This window comes from Hydra vulgaris, chromosome 12 (assembly GCF_038396675.1).
Source record: "Hydra vulgaris chromosome 12, alternate assembly HydraT2T_AEP".
In the NCBI taxonomy this organism is placed as follows: Eukaryota; Metazoa; Cnidaria; class Hydrozoa; order Anthoathecata; family Hydridae; genus Hydra; species Hydra vulgaris.
The window spans coordinates 2,183,831-2,200,427 of NC_088931.1; the positions used below are offsets into that span (position 1 = coordinate 2,183,831).

Genomic DNA, 16,597 nt, shown 5'->3' on the forward strand with positions numbered 1-16,597 from the left:
ATTTGTGCCAACTGGACAAAGACTTTTAGTTCATTTCATTCCATATTGCTTAATAACAATTGCAACCTAATAACATTTTTGTTTATTTGAAATTTCCTAAAGTAATAGACATGGCAAACTATTGTACTATTATGCAAAATATACAAACTATATTACTATTATGCAAATTTATGCAAACTATATGATTATTATGAGAATTTATAAAAACTATATTAAATTAAAAACTTTTATTTTGCATTTAATATAGTTGTCAAAATACTTAATACTCAATAGCTGTTATTTTTAAAAAATTAAATTCACTTCCAGCAAGGCTACAAGTAACCAATAAAACTACAATGTAATTTTGTATCAGACACAAAAAATCGATTCAGTTACACATGTTAAATAATCTAGAGTAAGTATATTTTGAAATAATGTGACAGGAGTCACTTTAGCAACAAAAGCCAGTGTGATTTGGATGTCTCACAATGTATTAACCTATTTCTCTGGACAATGGGAAGAGCGTGATCATTAAATTCATGAGATGAATTAGAGAAAAGATTCTTTACAAATGGTTTTGTTTTATCTTAGAGGAGAAGTTATATGATCAGATTTATGTTAGACTTGTCTTAACAGTTAAATATTTTACAAAAACTTATAAGTTAATAATACAGTTAAAATTTTTTCTATTTTCAAATAACAAAACTACTTAGATAAAATACAAAATTTAGTAACCCAAGAATAATTGACCTTAGCATCAGACAATATGCTTTTGCACCAATTTCTACCAATGTTAAAAATTTTTTTTTTTTTCAAAAGAGTTATTCCCAGGAAAAGTTGTATTTGTGCAAAAAAAAAAAAAAAAAAATTTACGACTAGAAATAGCAGTTGCACAAGAAGATGAAAACCATGGTAATAACTAGTAAGTAACCGGGATCCAGGAATAAAAAATTTTATAGCATTAAGGGATAGATTCAGTAAAAAGGATAAGAAAGAATAAGTTTAAGTTGATCAAATTAGAAATGATTGATCATTTGACCATTATAGAATTGGTAGAAAAAAGAAAGAAAAACAACCTTACAACAATTGCAGGTCCAACTACATTTATAATGTGCTTTCGGACCTTGTCTGAGAGGGTTGTTTTTCGCCAATATAAAAATGTCAACAATATTGCAATAGTTGTTTGCAGTAAATAACTGAGTTTTGTTGGAGTTAAATCCACAACCAACTACACGACTCAAGCTGTTACAGAAAAAAAATCAATTTTAAAAATGGCTCCTTGTTTTAAACAATCAAAAAGTGAATACATTTTGTCATGTCATGACAATAATATAAGACATGAGTATAAAGTTGAGTCGTCAGCAATAATATAAAGTTGGATTGTCAGCAAAAAGAGCCACTTTAGATATAAGATTGTCAGTAAGATTGTGATTGTAGATAAGATGCAATACAGGAGCATAGATAAAACCTTGCAATACTCCTAAAGTTACTGTAAATGAAGAAGAGTGTGAATGACTTCAATACTGCAAGCTTAATACCATAGCTTAGCATCAGAAAGGAACTTTTTACATTGACTTCTTGTAACAATAAAAAGTCATTTGTTCTGAAGAGAGATATTTATGTAAAAAAGATGCAAAAAATGATTATGATTTAATATAACAACTGCAAAAGAATGTGAAAAATGTGGAGTAGAATTAGGCTTGACTTAAGACTGACTAGAAGGAACAAAAGCTTCCATATCTGCCTGGATCCAGGAGGTTAGGTAAGAGGCACATTTATGCATACATAATATGGATATATATGGATATAAACACATATGCTTGCTATTTATTTAGATGCTATCTATTTAGATGCGCCTTGCTTTAAAGTTCAATAACTACAGTAGCCTATTTTTCACTAAAAAATATTTATTGCTTAAATATTGTTTTATTGTAAAGAACCAATTCATTTATTGTGAACACCTAATTAATTTTATTTGTCTTATTGCGAATACCAACATCTTATTAAAACTATAGTATTTATATGGTGTAGTATTTGCTGAAAGAAAAGATGATAATTAAACAAATGTGTGGTACAACTCTAACAAGACCAGAAAAGGTACCATAATCTTTAACAGATATTAGAAAAAAAGTTGTATCGAATGTTTTTCAGAGAAGATTGAAGTGGTTTGGGCATCAGCATGTAGAGGTAGCAGCTTCAGGTGAAGATGGTAGCAGTAGAAGTAAGAAAACTTTGAGAGAGCATGTTACATATGGTATGAACAAGCTTTAGTTATGGAAAGAAGATACTTGAGATTGTTTATATTAGAGAAACAGCATAAAAGGGAAGGCTTAAGCTTGATGATGATGATAATGATTATAATCATTATCATTGTCATGCTTTTTATATAAATATGCATGGATATTTATATAAAAACATCATAATATCATGATGTTTTAATATAAATATATAAGTAAAATATAACATGAATTTCGAAAAAAATATACTTTAGGATGTATAAATGTTTATGCAGCCCTGGTTACAAACCTATATATATATATATATATATAGGGCTATATACCTATATATATAGCCCTATATATATAGATATATAGATGCAGCCCCGGTTACAAATCTGGCCCTATATATATATATATATATATATATATATATATATATATATATATATATATATATATATATAGATTTCCATAGTTCCATTTACCACCCTAGATGAGTGTCTCTACTTGGAGACATAACATCAACCTTTTTTTCTCCATTGTTTCACATAATCTGCACATCATCTTTTATCCTTGAACTTATTAAAAATCTGTAGATCTATTTTTAAGAAACAATTATTTTTTTTAAAATAACCATTTTTATGATCCTAACTAAACCTAACATAATTAGCGGTCCTGTTGAGAGTGAAAAGTTTTTCAATTCTTTACAGTCCTGTTGAGAGTGAAAAGTTTTTCAATAAGATAAAAAAGAGAGATTCTTACAACAGCAGGATATGTATCACATAATCGATAATCACGATTCAATTCTGTTAATCTCCAGCAATCAGTTGGAAGACCCTAAAATAAAATAAAAACAATTAAAAACTGAAAAATAATCAGGAAAAACTAATATATCCTTCCTTTTTACTATTTTATTTTAATCTTGTATAAGCAACATCAGCCAATAATAGTGAACATAATGACTACCAATGAGAGTCAACATAATAGTGTAGTCTACCAATAAGAGTCAACATAATAATGTATAAATAGTAAACTTTATTTACATCTGAAAATATAAAAATTCCCAGGTTCGCTCTATATAATGAATACATAAAAGCAAATATAAATAAAAACAAGATTTTTTAATGTGCTGTTATGTTATTCTTTAATTTAGGATTTTAATTATAACATTCAACAAAAATATAGTTTTCAGGATACAAGAAATAGCAATTAACAAACTTTATTATACACAACATTATCAAACATTTCTTTTATTTTAATGCTGGTTATGAAAACTTTGAAGCTTTGTTAAGGAAACTTTGAAGTCTTGCTTTTGACACTTTTTTTTTCTTCTTTAAATTAAATAATACATTTTTTTTTAATAAATTTTTTAATTAGTTGCTGAATTAAATGAATTCAAAATTTGCATTGTTAAGACCTATTGTATGCAGGTAACTACAACTTTGTAGCTAGTGTGTTAAACTTTTTTGTATGGAGGCAACTACTTGCAGTAAGTGTCAAGAATTTTTTTTATATAGTTAAAAACAGCTTTTTAAGCAGTATGTGAAGATGAAATGATTTTTCTGATGCAAGCTATAAATGTTTTACAGTTAGTAAATACACTTTTAGGAACCACATATTCACAGATAGTATATTAAAATACTTGTATATTTATATATAGTATTTATAATAGTATTTATATATAGTATGTATATATATATATATATATATATATATATATATATATATATATATATATATATATATATATATATACATATATATACATACATATATAGTACTTATATATAGTATTTATGTATAGTATATTAAAATACTTTTTATTATTTGTTAAGATTTATCTCAGGATGCATGTAAAAGCAGTCTGGTTGTCAGTATATGAAGATTTTTCTTAGGATGCATGTAAGCGTAGTTTTGCAGCCAGTATTTAAAGATTTTTCTTATGCAGATAGTTTCATATACTAACAACAGTTTTGTATATAAATATTTTGTTTATAATGCAACAAAAGTTTTGTGGTCATTAGGTTTTTTTATTTATGGATGCATGCAACATTTTATGATTTTTCTTAGGATCCGGTGATGGTTCTTGAGTCTTAGCACTTGTGCAAACGAGTGTGCTGCAGAAGTGTCTTTTAATTTAAAAATGAATAAATTGCTTTTAATAACAAAATGCAACTTTTATTCTATAATTTTATTTATATTTTCTTTTTTACAAACAAAACTGAACATATTTAACTTTCATTTGAGCAAAATTTCATCTCTATGTTTCTATATTCACAAACTTTGCAACTTGAAGCAAGAAGTACCAAGTTCAATTAATTTTAGTAGTCAATTTAGCCTTAGGGAGATAAATAAACACACATAAATATATGTATATATATATATGTATAGAGATAGAGACAGATACCTCCCTCAGTCTTGTTTTTCGGACAGTTTTTTCTGGGTACAAGCTAGGCACCCTGCACATCTATATATTCTGAGTACCTGAAAAATCGGTGGAATCAACCGAGCCAGATATCTGGCACTTTTGTATTCCGGGTACCCAGTCAGAGAAAAGGAAATCATAAAAAATAAAGGACTATAATTAAGCTTTTTTTTATATCGGAAAGCAATGTTAATTTTTAACAAGAGATATTACAAACCAAACATTTGTTGTTTTGTTGCTCTTTGAAAAATATGCTTTTGATGCATTAAACTTTTGAATTTGTTTTTATGTAGTACATTTTAAGTTATATTTTTTGGAAAATATTATTTAATTAATTACTTTGTTACACTTTTATGTATGTTTTTCTTTTTTTTGTTTTGTTTTACTTTTTAAGACAATAGAACAACTTATAAATAACAGTTATTTTTTAAACTTTTCTTAGAAAACATATTTAAATAAATTAAACCTTTAACAAATCTTAAAGGTGCCCTTAAAAGTTTTTTTTCACCTCAAATAACTGATTTGTAATTTGTACTTAATTTTAACAACTAGTGAAAATAAATTGAAGAAAAATCAAAGACTTACAAAAAAAGAATTACAATTTACAGTTTTTCTTCTTTTCTGCATTTTTTCTTGCTCTTTAACTTTTTCTGCTCCCAACTTAACTTCCAATTCCTTATTGTTAAAACCCAACTTAACTCCCAATTCTTTTCTGTTAAAACCCAATAAGTTGTAAAATAGGATTAATCAAATGTAAAAGAATATCAATAATATATAACCCTCCGAATTAGGAAAAATGAGGTTGGCAATGTATTGCCGGCCTCAAACTGTTAAAGATCGGCATCTGGTCAGCAAAATCAAAATTGAAACAAAGGAGTTACAATAAATCATAAAACTATGATTTATGGTAACTCCTTTGTTTCAAATTTGCAAAATAGACTTTTTGCCAACCTTAAACACTTTTAGGTCAGCATTGCCAAATGCCGACCTTAATTCCAAGGGCTGAATATAAAGTCCTGTCAAAAAAAATCCTGGATTATGGTTGATTAGCCTCAAAAACATCCAATAAATATTTCAAAAAACTTTTTTATATTCCTTTTTAATAAACAATACGCAAAAGTTAAAAAAAAAAAAATCTTTTTTGCTATACACTAATTATTTTAACAATAAAAAATTAAACTAGTAATTGTGTCCTGTAACTTTCTGGTAAAAAATATCATTTCAATAAAAAATTTTATAAATTTTTATGCTAATATAAGAAAAATATTTTAAAAATACTTTGATATAAAAATACTTATCCATTTAAAATCATACACAAATAAGTTAATACTCAGATCAAAATAGAGAGCAAAACACATGATGTTAAGTACTAACCAGCCGTGTCATTTCCCGATTAGCATCATAAACTTCCCAACCATTTAATCGAAACTCATCTTGATACTCAAATGCAAAAAAACTCTAAAATAAGTTAATATTTTCTTATTGTTAACCCTTTTGTCTTTTTAAACTATTAAATGTTATTAAATTGAATATAAAAGAATAAATGATTTAATATAAAAATATATGATTTAGGATAAAAGAAACATTTTGAAAATTTCAGTCCACTTAAAATTTAATGCCAGCGCACGAAAAAGCGCTGACAGGATGGTCATTTTTAAGTTAGCCTGCACGATTTAAAAAACATATTTTTTCTGCTATTTAAATTGAAATAAAAACAGAATGCTTTGAATAAATACTAGATAAAATAATTTAAAAAAACACTGGTAAAAAAACCATTTTTCATAAAAGTTAAAAAAAAAACGAACAAAAAGTTGTTTGCAATTTAAAACAAAATGCTTTTATTTTTTTGGCAAGCGCTTTTTTTGCAAGTGTGTGGGCAAGTGCGAAAATATTTGAGCGCGAAAGCGCTGACTAAATGGAGAAGACTGACACAAACACACATATATATACATATACACACACACTAGAAAACTCATGGTTTTTAGCAACCTTTTACACTTGTAAATGATATTTATTTTGAGAAGTGAAGTGAAGCCATTTATATATGAATATATACACACACACACACACACACACACATATATATATATATATATATATATATATATATATATATACATACACACAGACACACACATATATATATATATTCATATATATATATATATAAATGCAGCATCAGACAATGATGTCATACTGACATCATCAGTGTGCGTATCTGCAGGGGCTTTATTACACAAACTGACTGACTATTTAGGTAAAACATGCAAGAGAGTGCCATTACACAGTTTGGGTTAGGGCAGCAATCATTTTTTTCATTAATCTTTATTTTTTTTGAATTTTCTAAAAAATTAAATCTTAATAATTAAAGCAGACAACATATATTAGGAAATCCAATGCTTAGATACATATTGTCTATTGCACACACACACACACAGATATATATCAGGGCCGGTGCAAGGGCTATGCGAATTATGCAGTCGCATAGGGTGAAGGCTTTTCTGGGGTGCCGCGCTGACGTAGCTAAATTTTTTTTTTTAAGTTTTAATTTGGATTTAAAAAAGTAAAAGTTAAAAATAATACTTGGCGTTTTTAATGTGTACAAGTAGTGAGTTGTTTACATATTAGGGGCGCCAAAGTAGATATGCTATTGATTTTGTAAACATTTGCTCAGCACTTCAATGAAAAAAATAATTAAATCAAAAAGTAGTAGTTAGGTGATTGTTTGAAAGAATAAGTTTGTTAGTTTATTGTTTATTTAAATCGTGTTTTTGTGTTAAATGTTTATTGTAACTATATATTTACATATTAGGGGCGCCAAAGTTCATATTTTAAACTATTGATTTTGTAAGTATTTGCTCAGCACTTAAATGAAAAAACAATTACAACTAAAAGTAATTGTTAGTTAAATATTTGGAAAAATAAGTGGGTGAGTTATTATGGCGGAAAAAAAGAAAACTTCGGGTTTCTTTTATAGAAAACGCAAATCAGATATGGAGAGAGAAGACAAAAAACAAACAAAGACATTGAGTAAATTTTTCTCTATATTAGAAAAACAAGATGTAAACGATAATCAGCATCAATTTCAGGTAAGAAATAATACAAGACTGCATTTATCATTATTAAGTTAGTTAATAAATACAATAATAATAATTTAGAGAGATACTAGACCGTCATTTAAGCCTTAATAACCATTGTGTGCTATTTTCACAACACTTTTTTTTATTGATATTGGGAGTTGGGTGTACTTTCAACCATATTTATAAGTCATAACATAAAAAAAAAAAAAAAAAAAATAACTTGTACTCTAGGAGCAGAAGATGTCGGAATAAAATCCACAATCTCAAGTTTTAAAAGACAATCCTGTGGAAGGGGTTGACATCTTGTTTTTCTATATTAGAAAAACAAGATGTAAACGATAATCAGCATCAATTTCAGGTAAGAAATAATACAAGACTGCATTTATCATTATTAAGTTAGTTAATAAATACAATAATAATAATTTAGAGAGATACTAGACCGTCATTTAAGCCTTAATAACCATTGTGTGCTATTTTCACAACACTTTTTTTTATTGATATTGGGAGTTGGGTGTACTTTCAACCATATTTATAAGTCATAACAAAAAAAAAAAATAAAAAAATAACTTGTACTCTAGGAGCAGAAGATGTCGGAATAAAATCCACAATCTCAAGTTTTAAAAGACAATCCTGTGGAAGGGGTTGAATCTTTTTCTTAAAGAGAACGCTTACATTACCAACCAAGTACGAGTACATCAAGTTCACCATCTTTATTTAAGATTTGTGCTTGATTTTGAATTTGTTAGTTTATATGCATTTTGTTGAAAAAGAAAATTATATACAGATACAGTCAAAGGCCTTCGAAAGTACCAAGTCTTTGAAAGTATCAAGTCTTGTTTTAAAATAAAAACTTTAATTTTAACTCCTCTCCAACAAAATCTATTTTGAATTTAGTTAAAAAAATCTGCCGCAAATTAAAAAATGTTTTTAAAAATATAAGTAAATAATGCCAAGGTATTTTTTCTTTTTTTCCATTTACTTATGTTTATTGCTTAAACAAGCGTAAATTGTATAAGATTACAAAGAATTTAAAGCGGACTTTTCCACCACGTTAGTCTTTATTTATTTAAAAACTTTATTTTTAGTTGAATGTTTACAATAGTTTTATAAAATATATAAGCTAAAAAAATCAACAAATTAAACTCTTCACACAAATAAGTGAGTTAAAAAAAAAACTAAATCAAAATACAGTTGTATATTTGTATGCATATAAATATATATTACAATTCTGGAAATTAGTAAACAAAATAAAATAAATGATAATAAATATGGCAAATTAATTTTTTTTGGTGTAAAAACAAAAAACAAACAAAAATAAAAGATAAAATATAAAAAAATACTTTTAACAAATTTTACAAACAAAAGATTTCTATGCCATTTTAAAAAAGTGAAAAAAGTAGGGTTATGTAAGTTGGAAAAAATCAACTAAAAACCTTTGTAATAATCATCCTTCATCCACTATTAAAAATTTAAAAATAATGTTGTATTTGTATAAAACCTCATTTAGTAAAATAAACATCGTTATTGTTTCAGAACTCTGGTGCCGTGGAAAATGCAGTCACTTCGTCACTATCATAGGACTCGCTTGAAGACTAAATGTGGCCAGCCAGAATCACAGATGACATTCATCAAGTGCTTGTTGTAAAAGGACCAGTGCAGGTTAAAAATATTAACTTTCCTATTGACAGTAGTTCAGGCAGACCGTTCACAGTTGTCAATTACAAAACTAAGTTGCCAAATAGAAGACATTGACAAGGATTGGCTAGTGTATTCAATATCTAAAAATTCAGTATTTTGTTTTTTTTGCAAGCTATTTAGTACTGATGACATATATCTTTCTGGAACAGAGGGGTATTCTGATTGGCAAAACATGTCAAATGTTTTACGTACACATGAAAGGTCAACCTCTCACAGAAATGCAACCATTTCTTATCGAGAGCTTGCCACGAGATTGCAATTAGGCAACACTATTGATTCCAAACATCAACGTATGATTCAAGCTGAAACTGACCATTGCTATGCAGTTTTAAAACGACTTGTTTGTATTGTGCAACTCCTTGGCACTCAAGGATTAGCTTTTTGTGAAACAAGTGAAACAGTTTTCATAGAAAACAATGGAAACTTTTAAAAAATTTTTGAACACATTTTAAAATTTGACACTGTCCTTTCTGAACATCTTCATCGGATAACTGCCAAAGAAACTCATGTGCATTATTTAAGCAAACAAATTCAAAATGAGTTAATTGTTCTTCTTTCCTGTAAAGTTACAGAGCATATTATTCTATAATTCATATACATAAGAATTATAGAATAATACAAAGCTTTTTTCAGTTCACACATGAACTGAAAAAAGCTTTGTATTATTCTATAATTCTTGACTGCACTCCTGACATAAGTCATAAAGAACGAATGACTCTTGTAGTTTGGTTTATCTATGCAGTTCTAGGTGAAGAAGTAAACGTAAGGGAACATTTTCTTGGATTTGTTCAGGTCTCAGATACATCTGGACAAGGGTTGACAGCTTGCTTGTTAAACGAGCTTTCAAAAAAAGGAATATCTTTACAAAATATGCGTGGCCAAGGTTATGATAATGGGTCAAATATGAAGGGAAAAAATGTAGGAGTACAAAAAAGGATCCTTGACCTTAACCCACGAGCTTTTTTTGTTCCTTGTGGAAGTCATTCATTAAACCTTGTTGTCAATAATGCAGCACTTTCCTGCACTTTAGCTGTTAACTTTTTCAACAATATACAGGAACTTTATAACTTTTTCTGGATCAAACCATAGATGGAATATATTAAAAAACCATGTAACTAACTTGACTGTAAAACCTTTAAGTGAAACCCGTTGGGAGAGCAGGATAGACGCCCTCGAACCTTTGCAATACCGCATTGATGAGATTTATGATGCTGTCTATGAATCAACGTTAGATTCTAAGATCGATGCTTTTGGAAAATGTACCGTTATGGGAATTGCCAAAAAAATTACAGATTTCAAATTCCTCTGCTGTTTAGTCACTTGGCATGATGTTTTGTTCAAAATTAATTTAGTAAGCAAAACACTTCAGATGAAAACTGTTGATATGCAGAGTGCTTTGAAACTAATTGAAAGTGTTAAGTATTTTTTGGAGAACTTGAGATCAGAAAATGGACTGAATAATGCTATTACAGATGCAAAGGAACTAGCCAAAAAACTAAACATCGATCCAAATATCTCTGATGAAGTAGTGGTTAGGCCAAGAAAGATCAAAATGCAATTTTCTTATGAAAGCAAAGATGAATATGTGAAGTCGGCAAAAGAGTCTTTCAAAGTAAATTTCTTTTTTGTAGTTTTAGACACTGCAATTAATTCATTGGCAGAAAGATTTGAAGTGATGGAAAATCACAGCAAACATTTTCAAATTCCTCTATAACTTGAAAAAAATAAACAAATGTGAAACATGCAATTAAAGAAAAGTGCAAAAACCTGCAATCCATTTTGACAGCTGATGGCAAGAGTGACATCAATGGGAATGAACTGTTTTGTGAAACTGTAATTTTAGCTCCAATGTTGCCAAACGATAGCTGCCCCAAAACAACACTGTCTTATATTACAAAAAAACGCTTGATTGAAATCTTTCCCAATGTGTATGTAGCATTTAGAATTTTGCTTACCCTCCCCGTATCAGTGGCCAGTGGAGAAAGAAGTTTTTCTAAATTGAAAATTATCAAAAATTACCTCGATCAACTCAGGACCGCCTTAATGGGATGGCCACATTAGCAATTATTTTGTTCTGAGTACAATTGAAACCGATTCATTTCTAAAAGACTTTGCTAAAGTTAAGGCGAGAAAAGTTTGTTTCTAAAAGATTCTAAAAAATTTGTGTTTGTTAAAGGCTTTACAACTTTTTAAAATTATTATTCAATAGAATGTTAGATTTGCTATTTACATTGTCTATAAAAGTTATTTTACGATGTTTATTATTTTATGTCACTTTGTATTATTAATCTAACTAAAAAAAATACTGTTAGGGTTATTTATTTGTTCATAAAAAATATGATATTTACTATTCCATTGGATAGTTTTACTGACAACATGTTTATACATATATATTTTTTAATATATCTATTTGTTAATTTCTTTGTTTAAAAATTAATTTTACGGTGCTTTCAATTATGTATTCAGTTATAAGTAATATACGGTAAACATTTAATATGATATTATGTTTGTAATGTATTCTAGAGTTTTTAATAAGTATGCGCAATTTACCAAAAACACATTTTATGATAAGTTAATGATACGCATACCATTGTATTTTGATTTTTTTATTACAACTGTCATAAAAAATTATTGGTTTATTTATATTAAAAAATCCTTAAACCGGCCCTTATATATATATGCATGAGCATGTATGTGTGTGTAACTTATAACTCTGTATGAAATGTCATATAAATAAAAGATTAATGTATAAACAAATGTATAATGTAAAATAAAAATATCTAGTTTTTCTAAAATTTTAATTGATATAATTATATTTAATGTTTTCAAAATAAAACTACTCACCCTTCCATTTGATATTGGAAAAGCATTATTCTAAATAAAAAGTATTTTTTTTTTATTTCTAAAAATTACTTCTACTTTTTTATTTACTGTTTATATCATACTTAAAGTAAATTTTTTTTTTCTTCAAATATTTGGTCTTGAAAATACCTGTATAGCGTCAAACAACTTTCTTCTAGGTGTATTTTCATATTTAAGAGCAAATTTTAAGTTTCTCATATCCTAAAAATTAAAATATGTCTAGATAACAATAAGTATAGATAGATAACAATCTTTATGCATCCTAATACATATTAAAACAAAAAAAACAAAAACAAAAAACATACTTTACAATACATTTCTAGTCCATATACACTTTCTGTTTTTTGCTTAGCAGAACTGCCTACTTTTTCTAGTTTTGAAATATTTCCTAATGGACATGAAACATTAAACATACCATTCTCCTAAAAACATATTTTCATTTTCAATTACAATAAAATTGTAAACAATCTATTCTATTAAATAATATTATATTTTTTAATAAATTAAAAGTCAACTATCGAGCAAAAAATCTTTCTTTTTTTATGTTTGCAAGAACAACTTTACAAAATGTATCAAATTAAAATAATACTAAAAGCTTATAGTTATCATTCATTATTTAATACCATCAAAACAATAGTAAAAATATCAAACCTCATTTCCTTGAAAAAAGAGTTTGTAATTAGTTATGTAAAGGATTCCTTTAATCCTCCCAGAATATGGACAAAAATATGTTATGTCAGAAGCTAAAAATAGAAAAAATTGTATAGAAAATATCCTGTAAAAAAAATGATAATAATAATGGATTTGATAACATGTTATAATTGTGAAATTACCTATTATTTATACACAGCTTAATTAAGAAAACAAATAAGATGTAAAACATAATAATAATAATGAAACAAGATATCAGGTGAAATAAAATATTTGTGAATTAGTTGTTTTTTTAAAGGTTAACTCTAATGCAAAAGTTAGTTTGTTTTGTTGTTACTGAATTATAAACGTTAATGAAAAAAAATCAAGAAAACCATACATTTCACACGACAACTCTCTTAAATCATTTATTTTTAATTATATTTTAATTAGAATAATAGCTTTATTAAAAGTATTTTATTTAGCCTACATTCATTTTATAGCAGGGTTTGCACGCAAAACGACATTAAATGCTCCTAATTAAATGAAACAACATTAAATATTTTATGAATGGATTTATTGGTACACGAATTTGTGAAATCTTTAGATGCATCAGTTTTTATAATTACTTTATTCACCAACAACTTTTTGTCAAAATGAAAAGTAAAAATTATGTTATATTTTTGCACTAATTTATTAAATTGAAGGTCTTTTATAAAACTTTTTTTAAACTAGTGAAAGTGCATTTGAAAAAATTTATGGTGCAATACCATTACTATTTTGTTTATGTAAAAAAATTTCTTTAAGTTTGAAAGTATGGTTAGTGTGTTATAAATAATAATGAAATCATAAATAACAGTAAAACAATGTTATCGAAAATCAAAAGACATCTTAAAAAGATGCTTTGGTCTTATGATTTTGTACAAAAATCTACAAAAACATAGTTATAGAAATCTTTGTCTGAACTAGCTATCAATTGAACATGTTATTAAAACAAAATGCTATAAAGTGTTTACAATTACTATCTCTAATATCTGGAATTAAATTAATAAAAAATTTTATTTTATCAACGTGTTCAATGTACATTGGGAAGATCCTACTCGCCACACTTGCCAAACACGTTTATATGTACATTTTGAATACAAATATGTTATAAATACATGTATATGTTTTAGACACTTATTAAAAAACCTTTGTTAAAAAAATTATTGTGCAAAGCAATTTTTGTTTGTTTGTTGAGGTTGTTTTATAAGCTTTTTATGAGGTTTTTTTGAGCTGGCTTAGAATTAAAAATAATAGAATTCTTTCTTCTTAATAAGATGCAAAATTAAATCAGCTGTAAAAGCGTTATTAAAAATTTTTTTCCTCATAACGACAATCAAGGAACAACAAACAAAAATTTTAATTTAATAGTTGATGCTGCAATTTTAAAAACTATTTTGTTTTGACCCAACAAAAGATCTGACATACTAAATGCAGATATATTTAGCAAGTAATGTGAGTGAAGGAGCTACTTTTTTACATAAATAATTTACATTACAGCATGATTTGTATTTAATTGGTTAACAAATAACATTGAGTAAAAATTAAATCTAACTAATCTAATATGCAAATGAAGGAAGCGAAATAAAAAGAACTGATGTTTGGGAAAAAAATGAATAAGAGTTTATGGAGCACTTACGAACAGTCACAGAAAAAGAATTTAATTGAATGGCGAGTTACACGAGAATGAATTTTAGTAGATGGCAGAAGAGACGCTAACTCTTTAAAGCAGTGCCCATTATAGTATCTCTAGAAAAGAGAAAGAGAAGCAACACTACAATGATGTGATAATGGTTGGAGGTTGGTTGCAAGAGCATATCCAACTATGTTTACAATGCGTTTTTGCACCTTGTCTAAAAGAAAAACGATATCATTAAAAGCCCCAGATATGGTAACAGTATTCCATACAAGACTAAATTTGAGATTTATAGAGATAGAGAATAGAATCAGGAGTAAGAAAGAGTCAAGCTTGATACAGAGATGCAACCTTAGCAGATGCTAATTTTGCAATGGATTTGATATATGGTTTTCAAGAAAGATCAGAAGTAAGATTATTCCTAGAAGGTAAAGGGTAGATGACTCATCGAGTACATTACCGTTCATAAATATAGGAAGATCTAAACTATTGCGATAACAATTGGCTAAAAAAAATGAGTTTTATCTGAATTAAAGTTTACCAGCCACTGTGAGCCCCATGCTGCAGCAGAAGTGAGATCCTTTTCAAGCTTAAATGCCCCCTCCAAGCAATCAGAGAGTGTTGGCTTCTTATCACAACAAAAACAAATGGTAGTATCATCAGCAAACAATAACACCTTAGGTGTGAGAATATCTGGAAGATCGTTAATGTAAATTAAAAAGAGTATAGGGACAAGGATAGAACCTGGAGGAACCCCTGAAGTTACAGAATAAGAAGAGTGCTGTTCATTGAGGACAACTTTTATACTACAATTGAAAAGGAAGGATTCAATAATCTTAAAGATGTTGCCAGATACACCATAAGAAGAAAGCTTATAGAAAAGACCAGCCAAACTTTATCAAAAGCTTTAGAAATGTCAAGAGCGATGGCTTAACCTCTCCACCTTTATCTAATGCACAATAAAACCTATTGGTTATTACTGTTAGCAAATCAGCTGTAGAACGAGAAGATCGAAATCCATATTGATGATCAAAAAGTAAATTATGAGATTCAAGATGAGAGATAAAGTGTTTGTTAATTAAAGATTCAAAAACCTTGCTTTTGATAGGAAAAAGACTAATGGGACGGTAGATAGACAAATCAGATTGCTCTCCAGAATTTTTGAAAATAGGGATGACAGATGCCACTTTCCAGCAGGCAGGAAAACAAGACTCTGATAAGCACTTGTTGAATGGTTTTGAGAGTATAGGCGACTCCTCCGGAGAACACTTCTGCAAGACAATAACAGTTATGTTGTCCGGGCCACAAGCTGTAGAAGAGTCTAAGCAGGAAATCACTTAAGATACAGAAGCTGGAGTGATACAAATGTCAAGCAATGGATCAACCTGTTAGACAGCTATATCAGATAGAATGCAACTAGTGGAATCAAGGGATGATATTGATGAAAAGTTTTTAGCAAACAATTCAGCTTTGTCTTTAGGTGAGGTGACAAAGTCTGAACCATACAAGAGATGTGGAATTATAGATTTGTCCTTATTATTGATATTATTAAAGATTCTCCAGAAGTCACGAGAGCCTATTTTTTGTGATGAAATACGTGATTTCATGACCTGAGAATAGCAGGCTTTGGCATTAGACAAAACTTTTTTACAATGGTTTCTCGTAGTAATAAACAGATGTCTGTTTTCTGGAAAATTGTTTTGAAACCATTACATATATATATATATATATATATGGAAGTAATGGTTTCGATTGGCAATTGCAGCAGCACAGTGTGAGGAAAACCATATAGAAGAATGAGGCTTGACCTGGATTCGTCGAGAGGGAATAAAAGATTCCATGCCTGCCTGAATCCACAAAGTTATGTAAAAAGCACATTTGTCAACAGGAAGACAAAAGATTTGTACCCAAGGGCCATCATGAAGAAAATCACAGTCAGCTTAAAGGTAGTTGTAAGAGGTATGATGATAGGGGGATTCAGATAATGAAGAAGAATGAGATAATAATAGTTTTAGATAATAGTTTT

General features: G+C 28.0%; 1 protein-coding gene across 2 annotated transcripts in view; it reads right to left on the reverse strand.

Moving 5' to 3' along the window:
- The window catches only part of LOC100215007 (myotubularin-related protein 2), a 54,946-nt gene that overhangs the window by 31,013 nt on the left and 7,336 nt on the right, over positions 1 to 16,597 (reverse strand). For both annotated transcript variants that reach the window (XM_065811222.1, XM_065811221.1), the window contains exons 3-8: positions 12,915 to 13,006; positions 12,569 to 12,685; positions 12,393 to 12,464; positions 12,246 to 12,275; positions 5,998 to 6,081; positions 2,961 to 3,035 (exon numbers count right to left, since the gene is read on the reverse strand). In XM_065811222.1, coding sequence (XP_065667294.1) covers positions 2,961 to 3,035; positions 5,998 to 6,081; positions 12,246 to 12,275; positions 12,393 to 12,464; positions 12,569 to 12,676 — 369 coding nt within the window. In that variant the 5' untranslated portion in view covers positions 12,677 to 12,685; positions 12,915 to 13,006. The remainder of the gene's footprint in view (positions 1 to 2,960; positions 3,036 to 5,997; positions 6,082 to 12,245; positions 12,276 to 12,392; positions 12,465 to 12,568; positions 12,686 to 12,914; positions 13,007 to 16,597) is intronic.